General features: G+C 43.2%; 1 protein-coding gene across 1 annotated transcript; it reads left to right on the forward strand.

The window, feature by feature from the left end:
• The first annotated feature begins 116 nt into the window (after positions 1-116).
• PLA2G1B (phospholipase A2 group IB) lies at positions 117-11,825 on the forward strand. Its single transcript, XM_069081394.1, has 4 exons — positions 117-274; positions 10,221-10,380; positions 11,197-11,324; positions 11,692-11,825. The coding sequence occupies exons 1-4, from the start codon at positions 196-198 to the stop codon at positions 11,823-11,825; spliced, it is 501 nt and encodes a 166-aa protein (XP_068937495.1). The 5' UTR covers positions 117-195.
• Positions 11,826-19,248: the final 7,423 nt, after the last annotated feature.

The following is a 19,248-nucleotide window of genomic DNA, read 5'->3' on the forward strand; positions in this document are numbered from 1 at the left end:
TACATGTGGCAGGTATGTATCAGGATTCACCAATGTTGATTACACATGTAATTTTTTTTTTTAACAAGCCTATCCCGGATCTTGGCTTAAGTATTTCCCAGAAGGACCAGTCAAGGCCAGCAAAAAGAGAGGGCAGAGAGAAGAACAAATACTACTCTCTTATCGCCGTGCGACAGCTATAAGAAGGCAAGCTCCATGGCAGCCTGGCCTTTACTTTTGTTCACCTACCCTGAGAACAGAATGCATCTCCTCCTCCTGACTGTCTTCTTGGCAGGTAAGGCATTGCATGAGCTCTCTTGGGTGCCCAGGGCCAGGTCTGAAGCTAGGGTGGCTACCAGGACAGACAGAGCGAGCAGCTGGCTCTCAGGGGAAAGGGCACAGGATTTGGAGAGAGAGGGCCTCTTGGAGCTGCTTTGTGGCAAATTAGCCCCAGTTTCTTCACCTTCACAGGCTTGGGGCTGGAAGAGACACATTTGACAGATGGGGAAACTGAGGGCTAGAGAAGCTACGCAGGAAACAAGTAGCAGCTCTGGTATGTGAACTCAGTCCTCTGATCCAGCTGCACTAGACTATCACACAGGGCTCTACCTGCTCCTAATGATCCCAGTGACATCAGCAAATCAAGGCTCAATCCAGCCCATTCACCTTGGATAAATCACCTCTCCTCCCTCTCTGCACTTCTGATTCCTTCCCTGTAAAATCACAGAATCACTGGCTCACAGACAAGGGTCCCCTCCAGTTCTAAATATGAGGCAGCTCTAGGCTGAGGACAGGAACTAGACTTAGTACTAAATTGGAGGCAGGCAGCTTGGAGGCCCCAGAGACTGCAGTGCTGGACACTAGGCAAGAAGAACTGAGTTTGAATTCTGCCTCAGCTGCTTCCTGGGCAAGCCAGCAACCCCCTTGCCTTGCCTCAGTTTTCTCATCTGTAAAACGGGAATGATAGTAATAGTACCTATTTCATGGAGTTGTTGTGAGAATCATCAGATATTCATGAAGTGCTTTACAAAACTCAAGCATTATTATTTTTATTTTGCTTTTTGGAGGGCAATTGGGGTTAAGTGATTTGCCCAAAGTCACACAGCTACTTAAGTATGTTAAGTGTCTGAGGCTGGATTTGAACTCAGGTCCTCCTGACTCCTGGGCCAGTGCTCTATTCACTGCGCTACCTAGCTGCCCCTAAAACTAAAGCATTATTTAATTATCATCATCATCATCCTTCAACCTAAGTTCAAGCCCTACCTCAGACACTTATGAACTATGTGATTCCAGGAAAGTCCTGTAACCTCTCAGACCTTCAGTGCCCTCTTCTGTCCTTTTTCTTTTTTTTTAAATATTCTTTACAAAAAATTATTTATTTTTCCCCAATTACATGTAAAAACAGTTTTCAACATTCGTTTCTAAAATTTTGAGTTACACACTGTGCACAGTAACAGCAACATTGTGCAAAGACCAACAATAACCTAAGACAATTCCAAAGGACTCATGATGGAAAATGCTCTCCACATCCAAAGAATACAGATCGAAACATACTATTTTCTCTCTCTTTTTTTCTTTCTAGTGGTTTGCCCCTTTTCTTCTGACTTTTCTTTCACAACATGACTCATGTGGAAATATGTTTAATATAAGTGTACACGTAACCTATATCAGATTGCATACCATCTTGGGGACTGGAGAGGGGGAAAATTTAGAATTCAAAATCTTATAAAAGTGAATGTTGAAAACTGAAAATAAATTAAGAAAAATTTGAGTTCCAAATTCTCTCCCTCTCTCCTCATCCACTTCATTGAGAAGGTAAGCAATTTGATATAGGTTGTACATGTGTAGTCATGCAAGACATTTCCATATTGTCGTGTTGTAAAAGAAAACATTGACCAAAAAAAACAAAACCAACCAAACACACCCCCAAAACAAAGAAAGCAAAAAAAAAAGTCTGATTCTACATTTCTTTCTCTGGAGGTGGATCCATTTTTCACCATGAGTCCTTTGGAATTGTCCTGGATAGCTGCGTCATTCATAGCCGATCATCTTACAATATCGCTGTTACTTAGTAACAACATCATTGCCCTCTTCTGTAATGTGGAACATGGACACACAGTTGCAATACCTGTCTCATCAGTGATTGTGAGGAAAGTCCTAATACCTTTGTAAACTTCAGGGTATAGAAGAAGGAGCTATTAGTTTGCTTCTATGGAATTTAATAGTGAGGGGGCACTATCAAGCTGGCCTAAGAGTCAAGACAACCTAGATGTGAGTCATCCTGGCTGTTCAACCCTGAGGAAGTCACTTAAACTCATGGTATCCCAGGCAGTCTATGAACACCAGGAACTGTTGAGCAAGTCAGTCAAACAGGCCCTGTGCTAAGGGTTGGGGAGATAGAAGAAGCAAATACTGCCCTCAAGGAGCTCACATCTTTGTCATCAAACAAGTAAACAAATAGGTATAAAAAGGCTGTATTGATAGGATCAATGGAAAATAATTGGAAATCAAATGGAAAAATTGGATTTAAGAGGGGCTGGGAAAGGCTTCTAGGAAAAGGGATTTTAGTTGGGACTTAAAGGAAGTCAGGTAGAGATGAGGAAGTAGAGGGCTCCAGGCATGAGGAAGAGACAGTGAAAATGCCCAGGGCCAGGACATTCTTGTTTGTGGAACAGCCAGGGGGCCAATGTCACTGGATGGAAGAGTTGGTGCTGGGGAGTGAGGTGTCAGAAGAATCAGAAAGGGAGGAGGGGGATAGGTTCAGAAAGGCCTTGAATGCCAAACAGAACATTTTGTAATTGATCCTGGATGTGACAGGGAGGAACTGGTATTTATTTAGTAGGGGCATGATATGATTAGCTCTGCACTAAAATCCCTTTGGTAACTGAATGGAGGCAGGATTGGAGGTGGGAGAGACTTGGGGCAGACAGACTCACCAAAAGGTACTGCAACAGTCCAGGTGGGTGGTGATGAGGCATGGCAATGTCAGAGAAGAAAAGGGGGCATACTTGAAAGATATGGCAAAAGCCTCCCCCCCTTAGGGGGAGGGGGAAAGATAATGAGGAATCCAAGATGACTCTTAGGTTGGGAGCCTGGGGGATGGGGAGGATGGTGGTGTCCTTAACAATAATAAGGAAGTTTGGGGTTTTTTTGGGGGGTGGGGGCGGAGATTTAGAGGGAAATTATATAGTATTTACTGTGTGCCGGGGAGTGTGTTAATTGTTTTACAGTTATTATCTTAATTGATCTCCCAACAATCCTAGGTGTAGATACTGTTATTATCCCCATTTTACAGATGATGAAACTAAGGCAAATAGGTTAAATGACTTGCCCAGGCACATACAGCCAGTAAGTATCTAAGGCCACATTTAAACTCAGGTCTTCCTGATTCTAGGCCCAGCACTCTCTGTACTGTCTATCTAGCTGATAATGAGGTGGGCAGAGCAGGGAGGGAGGAGGGAGGGCCAGCAAACATGTCTAGTTTAAGATGTTTACTGGACATCCAGTCCAACATGTGTTACCGGCATTTGGAAATTCAGGACTGGAGGTCAGCAGAGACTTTGTGGAATGACCAGGTAGAACCGTCAGTATAGAGATAATAATTAAAACCATGGGAGCTGATGAGATCACTAAGTGAAGTGGTATGAAGAAAGAAGAGAAGAGGGCCAGGGAGAGAGCCTTGAAAGGCCTGGTCGTGATCTTGAGGAGAATCCAGCAAAGGTGGCAGAGAAGGAGCGATCCGAGAGGGAGGAAGAGAACAAGGAGAGAGTGTCTGGGAGGAGAGAGTGATGGTCAGTGTCAAAGGCAGCAGAGACTCAGAGGTCGAGGAGAGTGAGGATGGAGTAGGCATTAATGGAGGGACAACAAACTTACAGGTCAGGACCAAAAAGGAGAAGCATGATGTGGATTATATTGTGTGTCTGGCTTCCAAGAACACTATCCTGACACCTCTTTCTAGAATAGAGAAAATCTTGGGTTTCTTAAAGAATGGCAGCCCCTAGAGGAGAGGGACTGCTTCCTTTTTGGTTTTGTTACCACCAGCACTTAGCACACAATGTATGGTGAATACTGTTGTTCAGTCCTTAAGTTGAATCAGACTCTTCATGACCCCAGCATCTCAGTACAACAATACTGTCCATGGGGGTTTCTTGGTAAAGATGATGGAATGATTTGCCATTTCTTTCTCCAGTGAATTAAGGCAAACAGACGTTAAGTGACTTATCCAGGATCCTACAGCTAGCCTGAGGTTGGATTTGAAGTCAGGTCTTCCTAACTCCAGGCCCAGTGCTCTATTCACTGTGCCACCTAGCTGTCCCCAACATTCATTTTTTTTAATTTTGTGTGCTGGGGCAGCTAGGTGGCACAGTGAATAGAGCACCAGCCTTGCAGTCAGGAAGACCTGAGTTCAAATCCAGCCTCAGACACGTAACACTTACTAGCTGTGTGACCTTGGGCAAATCACTTAACCCCAATTGCTCTGCTTTCTCCCCTCCAAAAAAAGCAAAAAAACCCAGAAATTTTGTGTGCTACAAATTTCTGTCAAAGTAATTTTCTTCAAATGTAGATCTGACCATATGACTCCCCTCCTCAACCAAATCCTGTGGCTTGTGATCTATTTCCTCCAGGATAAAGCAAATTCCTCTGTCTGGCTTCTAAAGCCATTCATAACATGATCCTAACCTATCTTTTTATCTTTACTGGACATCACTTTCCCTACCATACTCTCTGATGCAGCCAAACTGGCCTTCCCTCTGGTTCTCACACCTGACACCTAGATTAATATTCCTAATGAATACTGATGTTGAGATTTTAAATAAAAAATTAACAAGGAAACTATAGCAACACATCACAGACATCATACATTATGACCAGGCTGGATTTATACCTGGAATGCAGGGCTGATTCAATATTAGGAAACTATAAAGTTAATTGACCATACTGATAAGAAAGGCTACAAAAATCATATGATTATGTCAATAAATGTAGAAAAGGCTTCTGACAAGATACAACACCCATTCCTGTTTAAAAAAAAAAACACCAAAAAATATAGTTATAAACAAAGTTTTCCTTAAAGTGATAAGTTGTATCTATGGAAAACCAAGAGCCAGAATTATCTGTAGTATTTCTAGAAATGCCGGCTATTACAATGAGAAAAAGAAATTGAAGGAATGAAGAAATAAAGTTGCTGCTTTTTACAGTGAATATGATGGTTAATTTAGAGAACCCTAGAGAGCCAACTGAACTAGTTGAAACTTCAAGAGGAAGAAATCTGGGCTATCAATAGCCATATGAAAAAATTCTCTCACTAAAAATTAGGAAAATACAAATTGAAGTAACTTGAGGTTCTGCCTCACAGCCCTCTGATTGGCAAAGGTGATACAAAAGGAAAATTACAAGCGCTGGAGAGGCTGTGGGAAAACAGGTACATTAACGTTACAGCTGCTGGAATTGTACATGGGTCCAGCTACTATGAAGGACGATTGGAACTCTGCAGAAAAAACTATCAAAATGTGCATCTCTTTCAACCTAGCTACAAGGTATATACCCTAAAGATATCAAAGAAGGAGGAAAAGGACCCATATGTGCAAAAAACTCTTCACACAATGACCAACAATCCCAAAGAAGTCATGATGAAACAGATTACCCACTTCCAGAGAGAGCTGATGGACTGAGGCATGTGTGTGTGTGTGTGTGTGTGTGTGTGTATACACACATACATATATATTTCATGGACATGGCTGATGTGGGAATTTGTTTTGCTCAACTATACATATTTGCAAGGATTTTGGTTTTTTTTTTTCTCTTACTTTCTCTATAGGAAGAAGGAGATATGGGAAGGAGAGAATATGGAATTGAAAATAAAACTGAATTTTTAAAATAATGTTGGAAAAGTAGATAGGAGCTATATTGCAGTATGGTATCTAGGTGGCACAGTAGACAAAGTGCCAAGCATGGAATCAGTAAGACTCATTTTCCTGATTTCAAATTTGGCTCCAGACACTTACTATCTATGTGACGCCGTATCAAGTCACTTCACCCTATTTGCCTCATTTTCCTCATCTGTAAAATGATCTGGGGAAAGAAAGGCAACTACTCTGGTATGTCTGCCAAGAAAACCTCAAATGCAGTCGTGAAGAGTCAGATGCTAACGAACAACAATATTGTGGTGGTCTTTAATTGTCCAACTGAGGACTTTTCTTTTATCTTAGAGGCAACAGGTTGCTACTGAAGGTTTGTTTTTCAATTGGTTTTGTTTTAATCCAGAAGTGTTATGGTCACGTGAGTCATATCGGGTAGAAGTATGGTCAGATAGTCAACTGGTGATCAGAATTGGGATGCTCCTGACTCCAGAGTCAGTAAGCTTTTTTCCCCCCAATTTATTTATTATTTTCAACATTCATTTCCACAAGATTTTTAGTTACAAATTTTTCCCCCATCTTTCCCCTACCCCCACCTTAAAATAGCAAGCCTACTGACTACCCCTTCCCCCAATCTGCTTTCTAGTCGGGCATGATAGATTTCTATACCCCAGTGTTTGTATATCTTATTTCCCAGTTACATGTGAAAAACAATTTTTAAACATGTTTTTAAAACTTTGAGTTTCATATTTTTTCCCTTCCTCCCTCCTTATTCACCCCCACTGGGAAGACGTGCAATTCAATATAGGTTGTACATGTGTAGTTACACAAAACATTTCCATAGTTGTTATATTGTGAAAGACTATATTTCATTCCATCCTATCCTGCCCCTCACTTATTCTATTTTCTCCTTTGACCCTATCCCTTTTCAAAAGTGCTTCTGGGGTGGCTAGGTGGCACAGTAAATAGAGCTTGGGCCCTGGAGTCAGGAGGACATGAGTTCAAATCCAGCCTCAGACACTTAACACACACACGCACGCACGTACACGCACACACACACACACACACACACAAAACTAGTTGTGTGACCTTGGGCAAGTCACTTAACCCCAACTGCCCCTCCAAAAAGCAAAAAAAAAAAGTGTTTGCTTCTAACTACCCTTTCCCCCAAACCTCCCTCCTTCTATCATCCCTCCTCTTATCTCCTTCCCCGATATTTTCCTGTAGGATAAGATACCCAACTGAGTGTGTATGTTATTCCCTTCTTACACCAAATTCAATGAGGGTAAGGTTGTCCCATTCCCTTTCATCTTCCTGCTCTTCCCCTCCATTTTAACAGTTTTCTCTTGCCTCTTTTATATGAGATAATTTACCCTAATCTTTCTCTCCCTTTCTCCTCCCAATAAATTCCTCTCTCATCTCTTAATTTTACTTTTTAGATATCATCCCTTCATATTCAACTCATCCTGTGCCCTCTGTCTATGTATACATGTGCATACATATGCCCACACACATATATATTTATACACATACACATAAACCCTCCTATACCTACATATATATATATACACATATATATATTCCCTTCAACTATACTCATACTGAGAAAAATCTTATGAGTTACAATGATCATTTTTCCATGTAGGAATATAAATAGTTCAACTTTAACAAGTTCCTTATGACTTCTTTTTCCTGTTTACCTTCTCATGCTTCTCTTGCTTCTTGTATTTGAAAGTCAAATTTTCTGTTCAGCTCTGGTTTTTTCATCAAGAATGCTTGAAAATCCTCTATTTCATTGAATGACCATATTTTCCCCTGAAGCATTATACTCAGTTTTGCTGGGTAGGTGATTCTTTTTTTTTAAATTAATTTGTTTATTTACTTTTAGTTTACAACATTCAGCTTCACAATCCCTTGAGTTTCAAATTTTCTCACCCTCCCCCCCCATGGTGGCATGCAGTCAAATAGGATCTACAGATATCTTCACATTAAACATTAGTCAGGTTGTAAAGAAGGATTATAATCAATGGAGTGAACAATGGGAAAGAGGAAACAAAACAAAACAACAAATAGAAAGAGAACAATCTGCATTCAGACTCTGTAGTTCTTTTTCTGGATGTGGACATATCTTTCCATCATGAGTCTTTTGGAGTTGTCTTATAACCTTACATTGCTGAGAGGAGTCCGGTCTATCAAGGTTAGTCATTACACATATGTTATGTCTGTAATTACGTACAAATTTCTCCTGATTCTGCTCTTCTCACTCAACAACAATTTATATAAGTCTCTCTAGGTTGTTATGAAGTCTGTCTGCTCCTCATTTTCTTTTTTGATTTTTTGGAGGGGAGGAATGCAGGGTAATTGGGATTAAGTGACTTGCCCAAGGTCACACGGCTAGTAAGTGTTAAATGTCTGAGGCCAGATTTGAACTCAGGTCCTCTTGACTCCAGGGCCAGTGCTCTATTCACTGTGCCACTTAGCTGCCCCCCTGCTCCTCATTTCACATAGCATGATTCTTGGTTTTAATCCTAGCTCCTTGGCCTCGGGAATATCATATTCCAAGCCTTTCCATCTCTTAATGTAGAAGCTGCTAGGTCTTGTGTTATCCTAATTGTGTTTCTACAATACTCAAATTGTTTCTTCCTGACAACTTGCAGTATTTTCCCCTTGACCTGGGAACTCTGGAATTTAGCTATAATATTCCTAGGAGTTTTCTTTTTTGGGATCTTTTTCAAGAGGGGATTGGTGAATTGTTTCAATTTCTATTTTGCCCTCTGGTTCTAGAATATCAGGGTAATTTTGCTTGATAATTTCTTGAAAGATAGTGTCTAGGTTCTTTTTTTGATTATGGCTTTCAGGTAGTCCAATAATTTTTTTTTGCTTTTTGGAGGGGGGAAATGAAGGGCAATGGGGATTAAGTGACTTGCCCAAGGTCACACGGCTAGTAAGGGTTAAGTGTCTGAGGCCAGATTTGAACTCAAGTCCTCCTGACTCCAGGGCCGGTGCTCTATTCACTGTTAGTCTATTTTTCAAGGTGTTATTTTCTTCAGTCAGGCTGTTGACTCGCTTTTCTTGATTTTCTTGCATCATTCTCATTTCTCTTCCCAATGTTTCCTTCACTTCTCTTACTTGATTTTCAAAATCCTTCTTGAGCTCCTCCATGGCCTGTGACCAATTCATATTTTTATTGGAAGCTTTTGATGCAGGAGTTCTGATTTCATTGTCTTCCTCCCCTCCATGCTTTGATCCTTTTTGTCCCTAAAAAAAGAATCTATGGTTTGACTTTGTTTCCTCTACTTGCTCATCTTGCCAGTCAATTACTTGACTTTTGAGCACTTTGCCACACTAGAACTGTGCTTCCAGAGAGGAGAGAGCTGTGTCCCAAATCACTAGGGTTTTTGCAGCGGCCAGAGTTATTAGGAGGGTGCCCTCTCTATAGCCCCCACAAGTTCTGGCACACTGGCCACATACCCCAAGACCCCAATCCAGATCCAAGCAGGTTAAAGCAAGGGCAATTACCCTCTGAATGGTCACTTGGTCCCCCTACAATCTGCAAGCCAGGAGCTCTGGAGGCAGCCCCGTGGCTGCCACTGCCTCTCCGCCATTTCTCACCCTGGGGTGGGGGAGGTGCCAGACTGCACTCTTCCATCCCCCTGTTCCAACAGAGTTCCCCACTGACCTTTTACTTTCTCTTTGGTGTTTATGGGTTGAGAAGTCTGGAAACCACCACAGCTCCTGGTCATTCACTCTCCTGAAGTCTGCTTGGGCCTGTCTGGGCTGCTGGTCGGGGCCGCCCTGGGGCCAGAACCGGGTGGCTCACGCAAAACTGCTCTAGGCTCCCAGCCTGGTGCAATAGACCCCTCCTGTCAGCCTACCAGGCTGCCTTCAGTGGGAGATTTGTTTCTCTCTGTCACTTTGTGGGTTCTGTAGCTCTAAAGTTTGTTTAGAGTCATTTTTTTACATGTATTGGAAGTGATTAGAGTGGGAGCTCACACCAAGTTCTTGCTTCTACTCCGCCATCTTGGCCCCACCCTCTCCAGTAAGCTTTTCATTACATCAAACAGCACCTCCAGCTGTATGACCATGGGCCAGTCCCAATTTAGTGAAGCCCAATGACCCCTTGTCAGAATTTTTTTTTTAATAGCACAAAATAAAATACATGGGATTTCAAAAGAAACCAATTCTGTTGAAATAGTTATAAATTTTTTTTTCACAAACAAGTTTATGGATAGTGAGTTTTAAGCCCCTTTATAACTAGCTGCTGGGATGATATTTCAGCTGTAAATCTCATGATCCTATGGACTGAGTCCATGACCTTGGTCTCAATCTTTAGCAAGCTCACCACCCACAGAATGACTTGTGCCTCTGTCTCTACCTTTTCAGTGGGCACTACTGTTGATGGTGCCACCATCCGAGCAGTGTGGCAGTTTCGAAGTATGATCAAGTGTGTCATTCCAAACAGCAAACCTCTGCTGGACTACAACAATTATGGTTGCTTCTGTGGCCTAGGAGGGAGCGGAACCCCTGTGGATGAACTTGACCGGTGAGTACGCATGGGAAGAAAATGAGGGTGGATGGGTGGCAGATCTCAGCCCTTGGAGCCAATTTAACTCCGTAAACAGTTCACATCACAGGTTGAAGTAATCTGACCTTGGGTCCCTTTCAGATCTAAGATTTTGTACTTTTTTTTATCACCTATTTAGGCAGAGTGGTGGGCTAGGAGTCAGGCAGACTAATATTCAAATTCCTTCTCAGACACTTACTAGCTGTGTGACCCTGGGCAAGTCACTTAAGCCTCTCTCAGCCTCAATGTCCCCATATATAAAATCAAGATAATAGTAGGACCAATCCAGCTAAATTCTAAGAGGTTCATTACCAGGTTGGCCACTAGGGAAAAAGTAGGCCAATAAAGCAATCATTCAGTCAATGAACCCTCAAGAATTTTCCTTTCTAGCAGAGGGGAGAGTTGACCCTGTCCTGCTAGCTCACCATCTGTGGTCCTCCCCACTCCAGCCCCCAAGAACTGCCATCTTCCCAATCTGCTTTTCTCTGTCTTGTTATCTTGATTTTATATATGGGGAAATTGATTGCCCTACTGGAGAGCCAGAGCCTTGGATGGGCAATGGGAGGAAGGCAAAGTGCCTCAGCTTTTAGCTGAAGAGGAAATAGAGAAAAAATTTGAATGGGATGGGGGTGGGCAGAAGCTAAGTCTGGAGAAATTGCCCTTCCAGCTTTCTGGGGCCTTCAAGGCTGGGGCAAGGGCCTGGGAAAAGTGGTCACCTGTGTTGTGGCACCCTGGGCACCTCCCACTCACACCTGCCACTCCTGGCTTGGCACTGATTGTTATCCTTCCCTTCAGGTGCTGCCAGGTGCATGATCAGTGCTATTCACAGGCCAAGAAACTTGATAGCTGCAAGTTCCTCCTGGACAACCCCTACACCAAGTCTTATTCCTACAGCTGCTCTCAGAATTCGATCACCTGCAACAGTAGGTGTACCCCCAGACCTCACCTTACCCTGAGGGCATGTAGACCTGCCATGGGTGGGAAAACCCTGTCTCCGAAACTGAGAGGGAGGGATTTGGTGTCCTCTTAGGCACCCCCCCAACTCTGACACTCGCTCTTCTAAGAGCCCTCCCAACCCTGACACCCCCTGTTCTAAGGGCCCTCCCAACCCTGACACCCCCTGTTCTAAGGACCCTCCCAACCCTGACACTTCCTGTTCTAAGGGCCTTCCCAACCCTGACATTCTATGATAACAAGTCAATTGTATCAGTTATGGATGTTCTTAGCACAAAGAGCACAGTGGTACATCTGACAGGTAGCTCAGACCTCTTTCCTTATTTCCCTCTCCAGAAAAAAACGATGAGTGTGAGGCCTTCATCTGCAACTGTGACCGAAATGCTGCCATCTGCTTTTCCAAGGCACCATACAACGAAGAATACAAGGACTTGAACAGCAACAAATACTGTACTGCCAAAAAGAAATAGTAGACTCTCCCCTCCCTCAGCCCCATAACAGGCAGCCTCCTTCCTCTGGGCCTGCCATGGTCACCTTCATTAAAGCATCCTCTTGAAAGGCTCCTTGTGCTCTAGTTTTTTTTCTTTCCACCTCTTGGGGACTCAGACACACAGGAATTGTGCTCAGAGAGGTTTTGTTAGTGCTGCTCTTCTGTGGGTTTTGTCATCTAGAGGGAGGAGAGTTGGGGCGATGCTTAATATTGAAATCACCCTGTGGGATAGAAGAGAACCTTGGCCTTAAGAGCTAGGAGGGGGCCATTCTAGTCTTGGGTTTTCTACCTAGGAAAAGTTTGGAAGAGTGAGTTGGATGAATGAATGAGAAAACATTTTACTATCAGGCTCAATTCTGAGTCCCACATGTTAGAAAGGACATTCGATAACTCATGATCACTCATAAACATGATGTCTCACTTCTCCTCATTCCTTCTGGGCATTCTGGTTCAAAAACGGAAAGTGAGTTTGTCTTTGATTCCTCCCTCTAGGGGCAGCTAGGAGGCGCAGTGAATAGAGCACCAGTCCTGGAGTCTGGAGGATCTGAATTCAAATGCAGTCTCAGACGCTTAACACAACCATCGGTGTGACCTTGGGCAAGTCACTTAACCCCAACTGCCCTCCAAAAAGCAAAAAAAAAAAAAAAAAGATTCCTCCCTCTCACTGACCCCACCCCCATCCGATTAGTTGGCCATTTTAGGTCTATAACATCTCTCAAATCAGGCTCCATCACCTTCTTTCTGGCCCTGATCACGCCCTTCTAACCAGTCTCCTTGCCTCCAATCTGCTTCTCTCTTAGCATCTCAGTTCTGCTGACTCCGTTGCTCTGTTATCCAAAACCTTCACCTTGGAATTCAAGACCAATAGCAAAATGGCTCTGATGTTCCTTTTTGGATTCACTTCACGTTTCCCTTTATGAACTCTAGGTTTCTGTCAAACTGGACTTTACTTAAGCAAGAGTCTATTATGTGTCAGTCACAGTGCTAATTGCTGGGTGCAAAGATAAGCAAAAGACAGTCCTTGCTTTTCAGGACTGCACAGTCCAATGCAAGAGACAACATGCTAACAAGCTACTTATTGGTTGGCCTTAACCTCAGTCACCTCTAGCATCTGCGGAATCTAGCATCCCTCATAAGGAAGGAGCTGGACCCTTCCAGCTCCAGAAAGATGTTTAAATGATCAGCTCCCTCACTTGAACCTTTTATTATGTGACAGTCACTAAGTAGGTGCTGAAGGGGCAAAGGCAAAAATAAAATAATTACTTTCCTCAAGGGCTTTTAGTCTGAGAACAACATGGGCTCATTTAACTAGATACAAAACTATACACCAAATTCACTCAAGATAATTTGCAATATGCCAAAGTGGAGAGGCCTGAGCTGCTGTGGGGGTAATCAGGAAAGATTTCATCTAGGAAATAGCTCTCAAACTGAGCTTTGAAGGAGGCTAGAAATTCTGAGAAACAGAGGGGACAAGCATACTAGGCATAGGGGACAGATGGGCCCATACAAAGGCATGGAAACAGGGAAACAGAATTTCATGTGTTGGGAAATGTGGTGAAACCAGTTTGGTTGGACCCAAAGTGTAATGTGATTTTTTAAAAATTTAACTTTTTAATTTTCAGTTGTAAATTCTTTCCCTCTCTCCACTCCCTTTCCTGCTCAATAGAGAAGGCAAGAAATATATGCTCATCATACATATGGAGTCACAGAAAATAGTTCCTCTCATCTTTTTGAGTTCCTATCTGACCTCAGACACTTACTAGCTGTGTGACTTTGGGTAATCCTCTTAATCCTGTTTGCCTCAGTTTCCTTGTTTATAAAATAAACCAAAGAAGGAAAGGACAAACCCCCTCAATAACTTTGCCAAGAAAACCCCAACTGCTCCAAAAGACTCATGATGGAAAATGCTAATACACATCCAGAGAACTTTGGAGTCTGAATGGAGATGGAAGCACACTATTCACTCTCCTTTTCTTTTGTTGTTTTGTTTTACTTCTTTCTTGTGGTTTCTCCCATTAGTTCTAATTCTTTACATCATGAGTAGTGTGAAAATATATTTAATCTGAATGTATATGTAGAGTCTATATCAGATTGCCCACTGTCTTGTGGAGGGGTAAAAGAGGGAGGGAGAGAGAGAAGTAGAAAACTTAAAACTCAGCATCTTATGGAAGTGAATGATGAAAACTAAAAATTTATTACTTTTTATCAAAAAGAAAACCCCAAATGAGGCCAGAAGAGTTGGACATGACTGCAACTACTGAACAGCAGCAGCAGAAAAAACATGAAAATTAAAGAGAAAAATATGTTTCATCCGCATTCAAGGTCAGCCTCTATTTGGAGGTGTGTAGCATTTTTCTTCATGAGTCCCTTGGAATTGTCATGGTTTATTGTATTGACCAGAGCTGCTAAGCCTTTCACAATATTGCTATTACTGTGTATATGTCCCTCCTGGTTCTGCTCACTTCACACAAGTCCTTCCAGGTTTTTCTCCATTTCCCACAGCATTCCACCCCAGCCGTGCCATTCCCCAATTGAGGGAATCACGTTTCTAATTCGGAATTATTATAGATATTATATATAATATTTCTATCTATCATCTCTGTATCTACCTGTTTCCTTTTTCTTTACCTCTTTGGCCTTAGCATTAGATATTGTTGTATCAAAGGGTACGCTATGCCTAGTTTTATAGAAGGCAATAATACACAAGGTCTGGATGGACAGGCTGAAGCCGGACGATAAAGGGTTTTGAAAGACCAAATTGAAGGATTTCCATTTCATTCGAGGTGCAATGGGGAGCCATTGAAGGTTCCTGACAGGGAGAGTGACTCCGATCATTTCTCTTCCTCCCACCTGCCCCTCTCCCCAAAGAAACACTTGGCTCTTGCAGAGCAGAACAAATCCGCGCAACTGTCGCGTCCGAAAACGCAGCAACAGCGTCAAGAGAAGCAGCTTTGAAGGGCCTGAGCACCTGCTATCGGACACTCGACCCCGGGAGGATACAATGAGATCATTTTGGTCCGCGACCTTAAAGTAACTTATGAATATTAATTACTGCGGGGGAGGGAGGGGGGCAATCTTGGAACCACTGTAACTGTTTTTCTAGCGCCCGGTGCGCTACAATCCAGGAGAGCCGGCGGCTCAAAAACCCAAGCCCGAGCGGCCCTGCGCCGCAGGGGGGAGCCACGTGGCGATATTTACCTTCCTTCGCCACGTGATCCCGCCTCGTGCGCGCGATCGCGGCTCCTAGGCAAGTGGGCGGGACGCCGGAACGGAGATTGGCTCACTCTTCCTCACGTGCCCTCCAGCGCCTCCCCCTATTGGCGACTCATTTCCCCCGCCCCTCTCCTCCTCTTCAGTCCTCGCGGGCGCTCTGCTTTTATACCTCCAGGTAGGAGGACCACGTGACCTCGGGCCCTCGGTGGCGTCCGGAGGGGAAAGCGAAACACCAGCTGTGCGCAGGCGCAGGTAAAAGGGGCGCGCACTCGATGAGGTGGGGGTGGTACTCATGCCCCGTTCCGGGGAGGGCTTGCGGAGGAGGGGGATGGGATTGAGATCTTGGGTCACTCACGTGACTCCACCAAGCCTCAGTTTCCCTATGTTGATATGACCCAGTTGGTCCCTAAATTCTCAGCAATTACTCAGGAAACACTTATTAAGCACCTATTATGTGTACTTCCTATTTCTTATTTGTACAAAAGAGAAAAAAATAGTGCTTTGTATACCTTAAAGCAGGGCCAGGTAGGTGACACATTGGACAGAGAGCCAGGTCAAGGGTCAGGAAGACTCATCTTCCTGAGTTCAACTCCAGCCTCAGACGCTTCTTAGCCGTGTGACCCTGGGCAAGTCACTTACCCCTGTTTGCCTCAGTTTCCCCATCTGTAAAATGAGAAGGAAAAGGCAAACCGCACCCAGTATCTTTGCCCAAAAAAACAAAACCAAAAGGGATCATGGAGAGTCGGACCCAACTGAACATCATTCTTTAAAGCACTTTATAAAGACTAGCTATTGTTATCATTAAGTCTTCTCCATTAGACTGTGGAACCATGATTAAGACTTTCTTTGTACCCCCAGCACCTGACATGTAGTAGATGCTTAATAAATGCTTGTTGACTTTCTAAGGCACCAGGCTGGGATACCAAGACAAAAATAAGCCCACCTCTATCCATCCTCTAAGAGTTTACATGCCCCCACCACCTTTTTTTTTAAAAAAGAAGTTTAATTTTATTACTTTTTCTTAATTGACTGGCATTAATTTTTCCCTTCTTCCCATTTCCTATTGAGCCACCATCACCACTACCAACAAAAACAGAACCTCATATTAAGTATGACCAGTCTAGCAAAACTAATCCTCACACTGATCACATCCGCGTGGTCTTGGTTCTGTATTTGGAGTCCACCTGTCAGGTGGGCAGCGGGTTTCCTATTTGGTCCTCTGACATCATGGCTTGGCATTGCATGGATGAGAATTCTCAAGTCTTTAAAGTTGTTTTTGGTTATGGTGTTGGCACATTGTTGGACTCAACAACTGTGGGGATTTGTTTGCTTAATTGAATAGTCCTTACATGGTTTAGTTTTTCTTTTGGGGGGGTTGGAGTAGGTGGTTGGGAGAGAAAACAAATGCTTGTCAATGTGGCAGTTAGGTAGCATAGGGTATATAAAGTGTTAGATCTGGAATTAGGAAGACCTGAATTCAAATCCTGCATCAGACACTTATTAGCTAGGTGACTGTAGCTCACAGGGTGCTTGTGAAGATCAATCAAGGTAATGTATATAAATGCCGTTTTAAAGAATCCTGAGTACAAATTCATGTTAGTAATTTTCACTTACTTCACTGTGCATCACTTCGTACGGGTCTTTCCAGTTTTCTCTGAAATGTGTGTCTGTCCATTTTATCATTTCCTATTTTCCTATGTGCCCCAATAAGTGGGCAATCTCTTAGCTTCCATTTTTTTTCAACTGCAAAAAGAACTGGTATAAATGGTTTTGTACATAAGTGTCCTTTTCTTCTTTTTTGGATGTCTGACATAAAGAGTAGGCACAATTTAGTGACTTTGGGAAGCTAAGTGGCACCATAGGGCACAGAGCTCTGGGTCTGGAGTCAGGAAGACCTGAGTTCAAATCTGGGTTCAGACACTTCCTAGCTGTGTGACCCTGGGCAAGTCACTTAACCCTGTTTGTCTCAGTTTTCCCATCTGTAAAATGAGCTGAAGGAAATGGCAAACCAGTCCAGTATCTTTGCCAAGAAGACCCCAAATGGGGTCACAGAGAGCCAAGCACAAATGAACAATAACAGTATTTATAAAGTGTTTTATGGCTTGCAGAGCACCTCACATATATTATCTCATTTCAGTCTTACAACAGTCCTGGGAGGTAGTGGCTATTATTGTCCCCATTTTACAAAGGAGGAAACTGAGATTAAGTAACACTCCCAGAGCCCCACAGCTAGTTCCTGAGACCAGATTTGAACTCATGATGAGTCTTCCTGACTCCAGGACTGGCACTCTATCCACTTCTCCACCGAGCTGCCTTCAAAGGGGTTATCATGGTTAATAATAGTAGAGAGAGGTGGGTACCAGTGGGGGTGGGGAGGGAGAGAGAAGTGGGGAGAGAGGGAGTGAGAAAGCAGAAGGAGGGAAGGAAGGAAGGAGGAAGAGAAAGAAAAATAACATATATCCAAAGCATAAAATGCTTCTCTTCACAACAGCCTCATTTTACAGATAAGAAAACCAAGACCCTGAAGGTTAAAAATGTTGACTTTCTAAGTCACTGTTACCTAGGTAGGTAGGACCCTGTCCAAGACTCGAATTCAGTGTTTATGCCACCCCAGACCTAGACTTCTCTGATAATGATGAGAGACCTAAGGACCCAGAGGATGGTGTGGGGGAAGAGGAAGTGTCCCCAAAGCTGCCAACTACCAGATAGCTCTTTACTCACCTCCTGCCTCCAGAGAACTTCCCCAGATCCAGACCCTCCTTTCTTCCCAAGTTTGGCAAGATGCCTACTTTGGGAAATATCACACACATGATTAAGTACAGCAATCAGGGCTTCTGTTTTGGGGATCACTGGGCAGATTTCATGGCTGAAACACTATTTATGGAATGGTTATGGTGGGATGGAGACAGCCTGCCTTGGAACCAGGACTACCTGGCACTTGGAGGGGAGCTTTAACTGTGTGCCCCTGGCCAACTCATTTCACTTCTCAGTAGTCTAAAGTAATCTCTAATACTAATAGGTGGCTGAGAAAGTACTGACCCAAATTAGGAGGAATTTCCTCACCAGAAAGGTCCCTAAAGAAACCACAGGGCCTGTCCCTGTACGGTTAAAGTTATACTTGGAGACACCAGCCTCTTTGGCACATGGGATAAGATGACATCCTTCTTAAAAGAACAAGACATTTTTAAAAAATATTTTATATTTCTCCCTGGAGTCTTGACCAGTAACACACAAGAGGGGATTTGAGTTTATGAGGAGGTTACAGTAATTCTGGATATCCTGACTCTTTAAGTGGTCCATGCTGTCTCCCCAGCATATGACTGCCTTTGGCCTAACTGGGGGGGGGGGGGGTGAGCAGTCAACAGAAGGAACAGACATCCAGGTGAACAGAAGAAAGGGGCTGCATTGATATAGGAGAGGAAATTCCTAGAAAGATCACTTGACACAGTGGTTTTGTTTGGGAAAGTCTACAAATGGCTCCAGACTGCCACGCTTGTCAATAGTAAGAAATGTTCCAGATCAAGTCAGCTGAGAGCCAGAGAGGATTTATCAGCCTTAGCAAATACCTTGTTTTTGGCTCCCCAGGGCTTACACCATGGTGACTGGCACACAGTAAATGTTTAATAAATGCTTGTTGGATGACAGACTCTTGGGAGAGACTTCCATGACTCATGATGAAGCATGCCTACCTCCTGACCGAGAGGCAGTGAGACTCTGAGTGCAGATTGAGACTTTGGGAAGGGGTGGTACAGTGGCTAGAGCTCTGGGCCTGGAGTCAGGAAGACTCATCTTCCTCAGTTCAAATCTGGACTCAGACTAGCTGTGTGACCTTAGGCAAGTCACATAATCTCTGTTTGCCTCAGTTTCCTCATCTGTAAAATGAGCTGGAGAAAGCAATGCAAACCATTCCAGTATCTTTGCCAAGAAACCCTTAAAATAGGATCATGAAGAATCTGACACAACTGAAACCACTGAACAACATGGCTGATATGGGAACTCTTTTTTGTTTGACTATAAAGGTTTGTAACAGGAATTTTTTCTTCTCAATGGAGAAAGGGACAGGTGGAAAAAAGCTGGGTTTTGGTTAATTCAAAAAGATAAGTTTTTTTAAATTTAATTTTACGATAATTAAAATAATTTTACGATATGATAATTACGATTTTTAAAAATTTTTTTTAAATTACGATAAT

The sequence above is a fragment of the Petaurus breviceps genome, unplaced genomic scaffold (genome assembly GCF_028583685.1).
Source record: "Petaurus breviceps papuanus isolate PSGF00001 unplaced genomic scaffold, PetGlider_PUasm1.0 99, whole genome shotgun sequence".
NCBI classification, from domain to species: domain Eukaryota; kingdom Metazoa; phylum Chordata; class Mammalia; order Diprotodontia; family Petauridae; genus Petaurus; species Petaurus breviceps.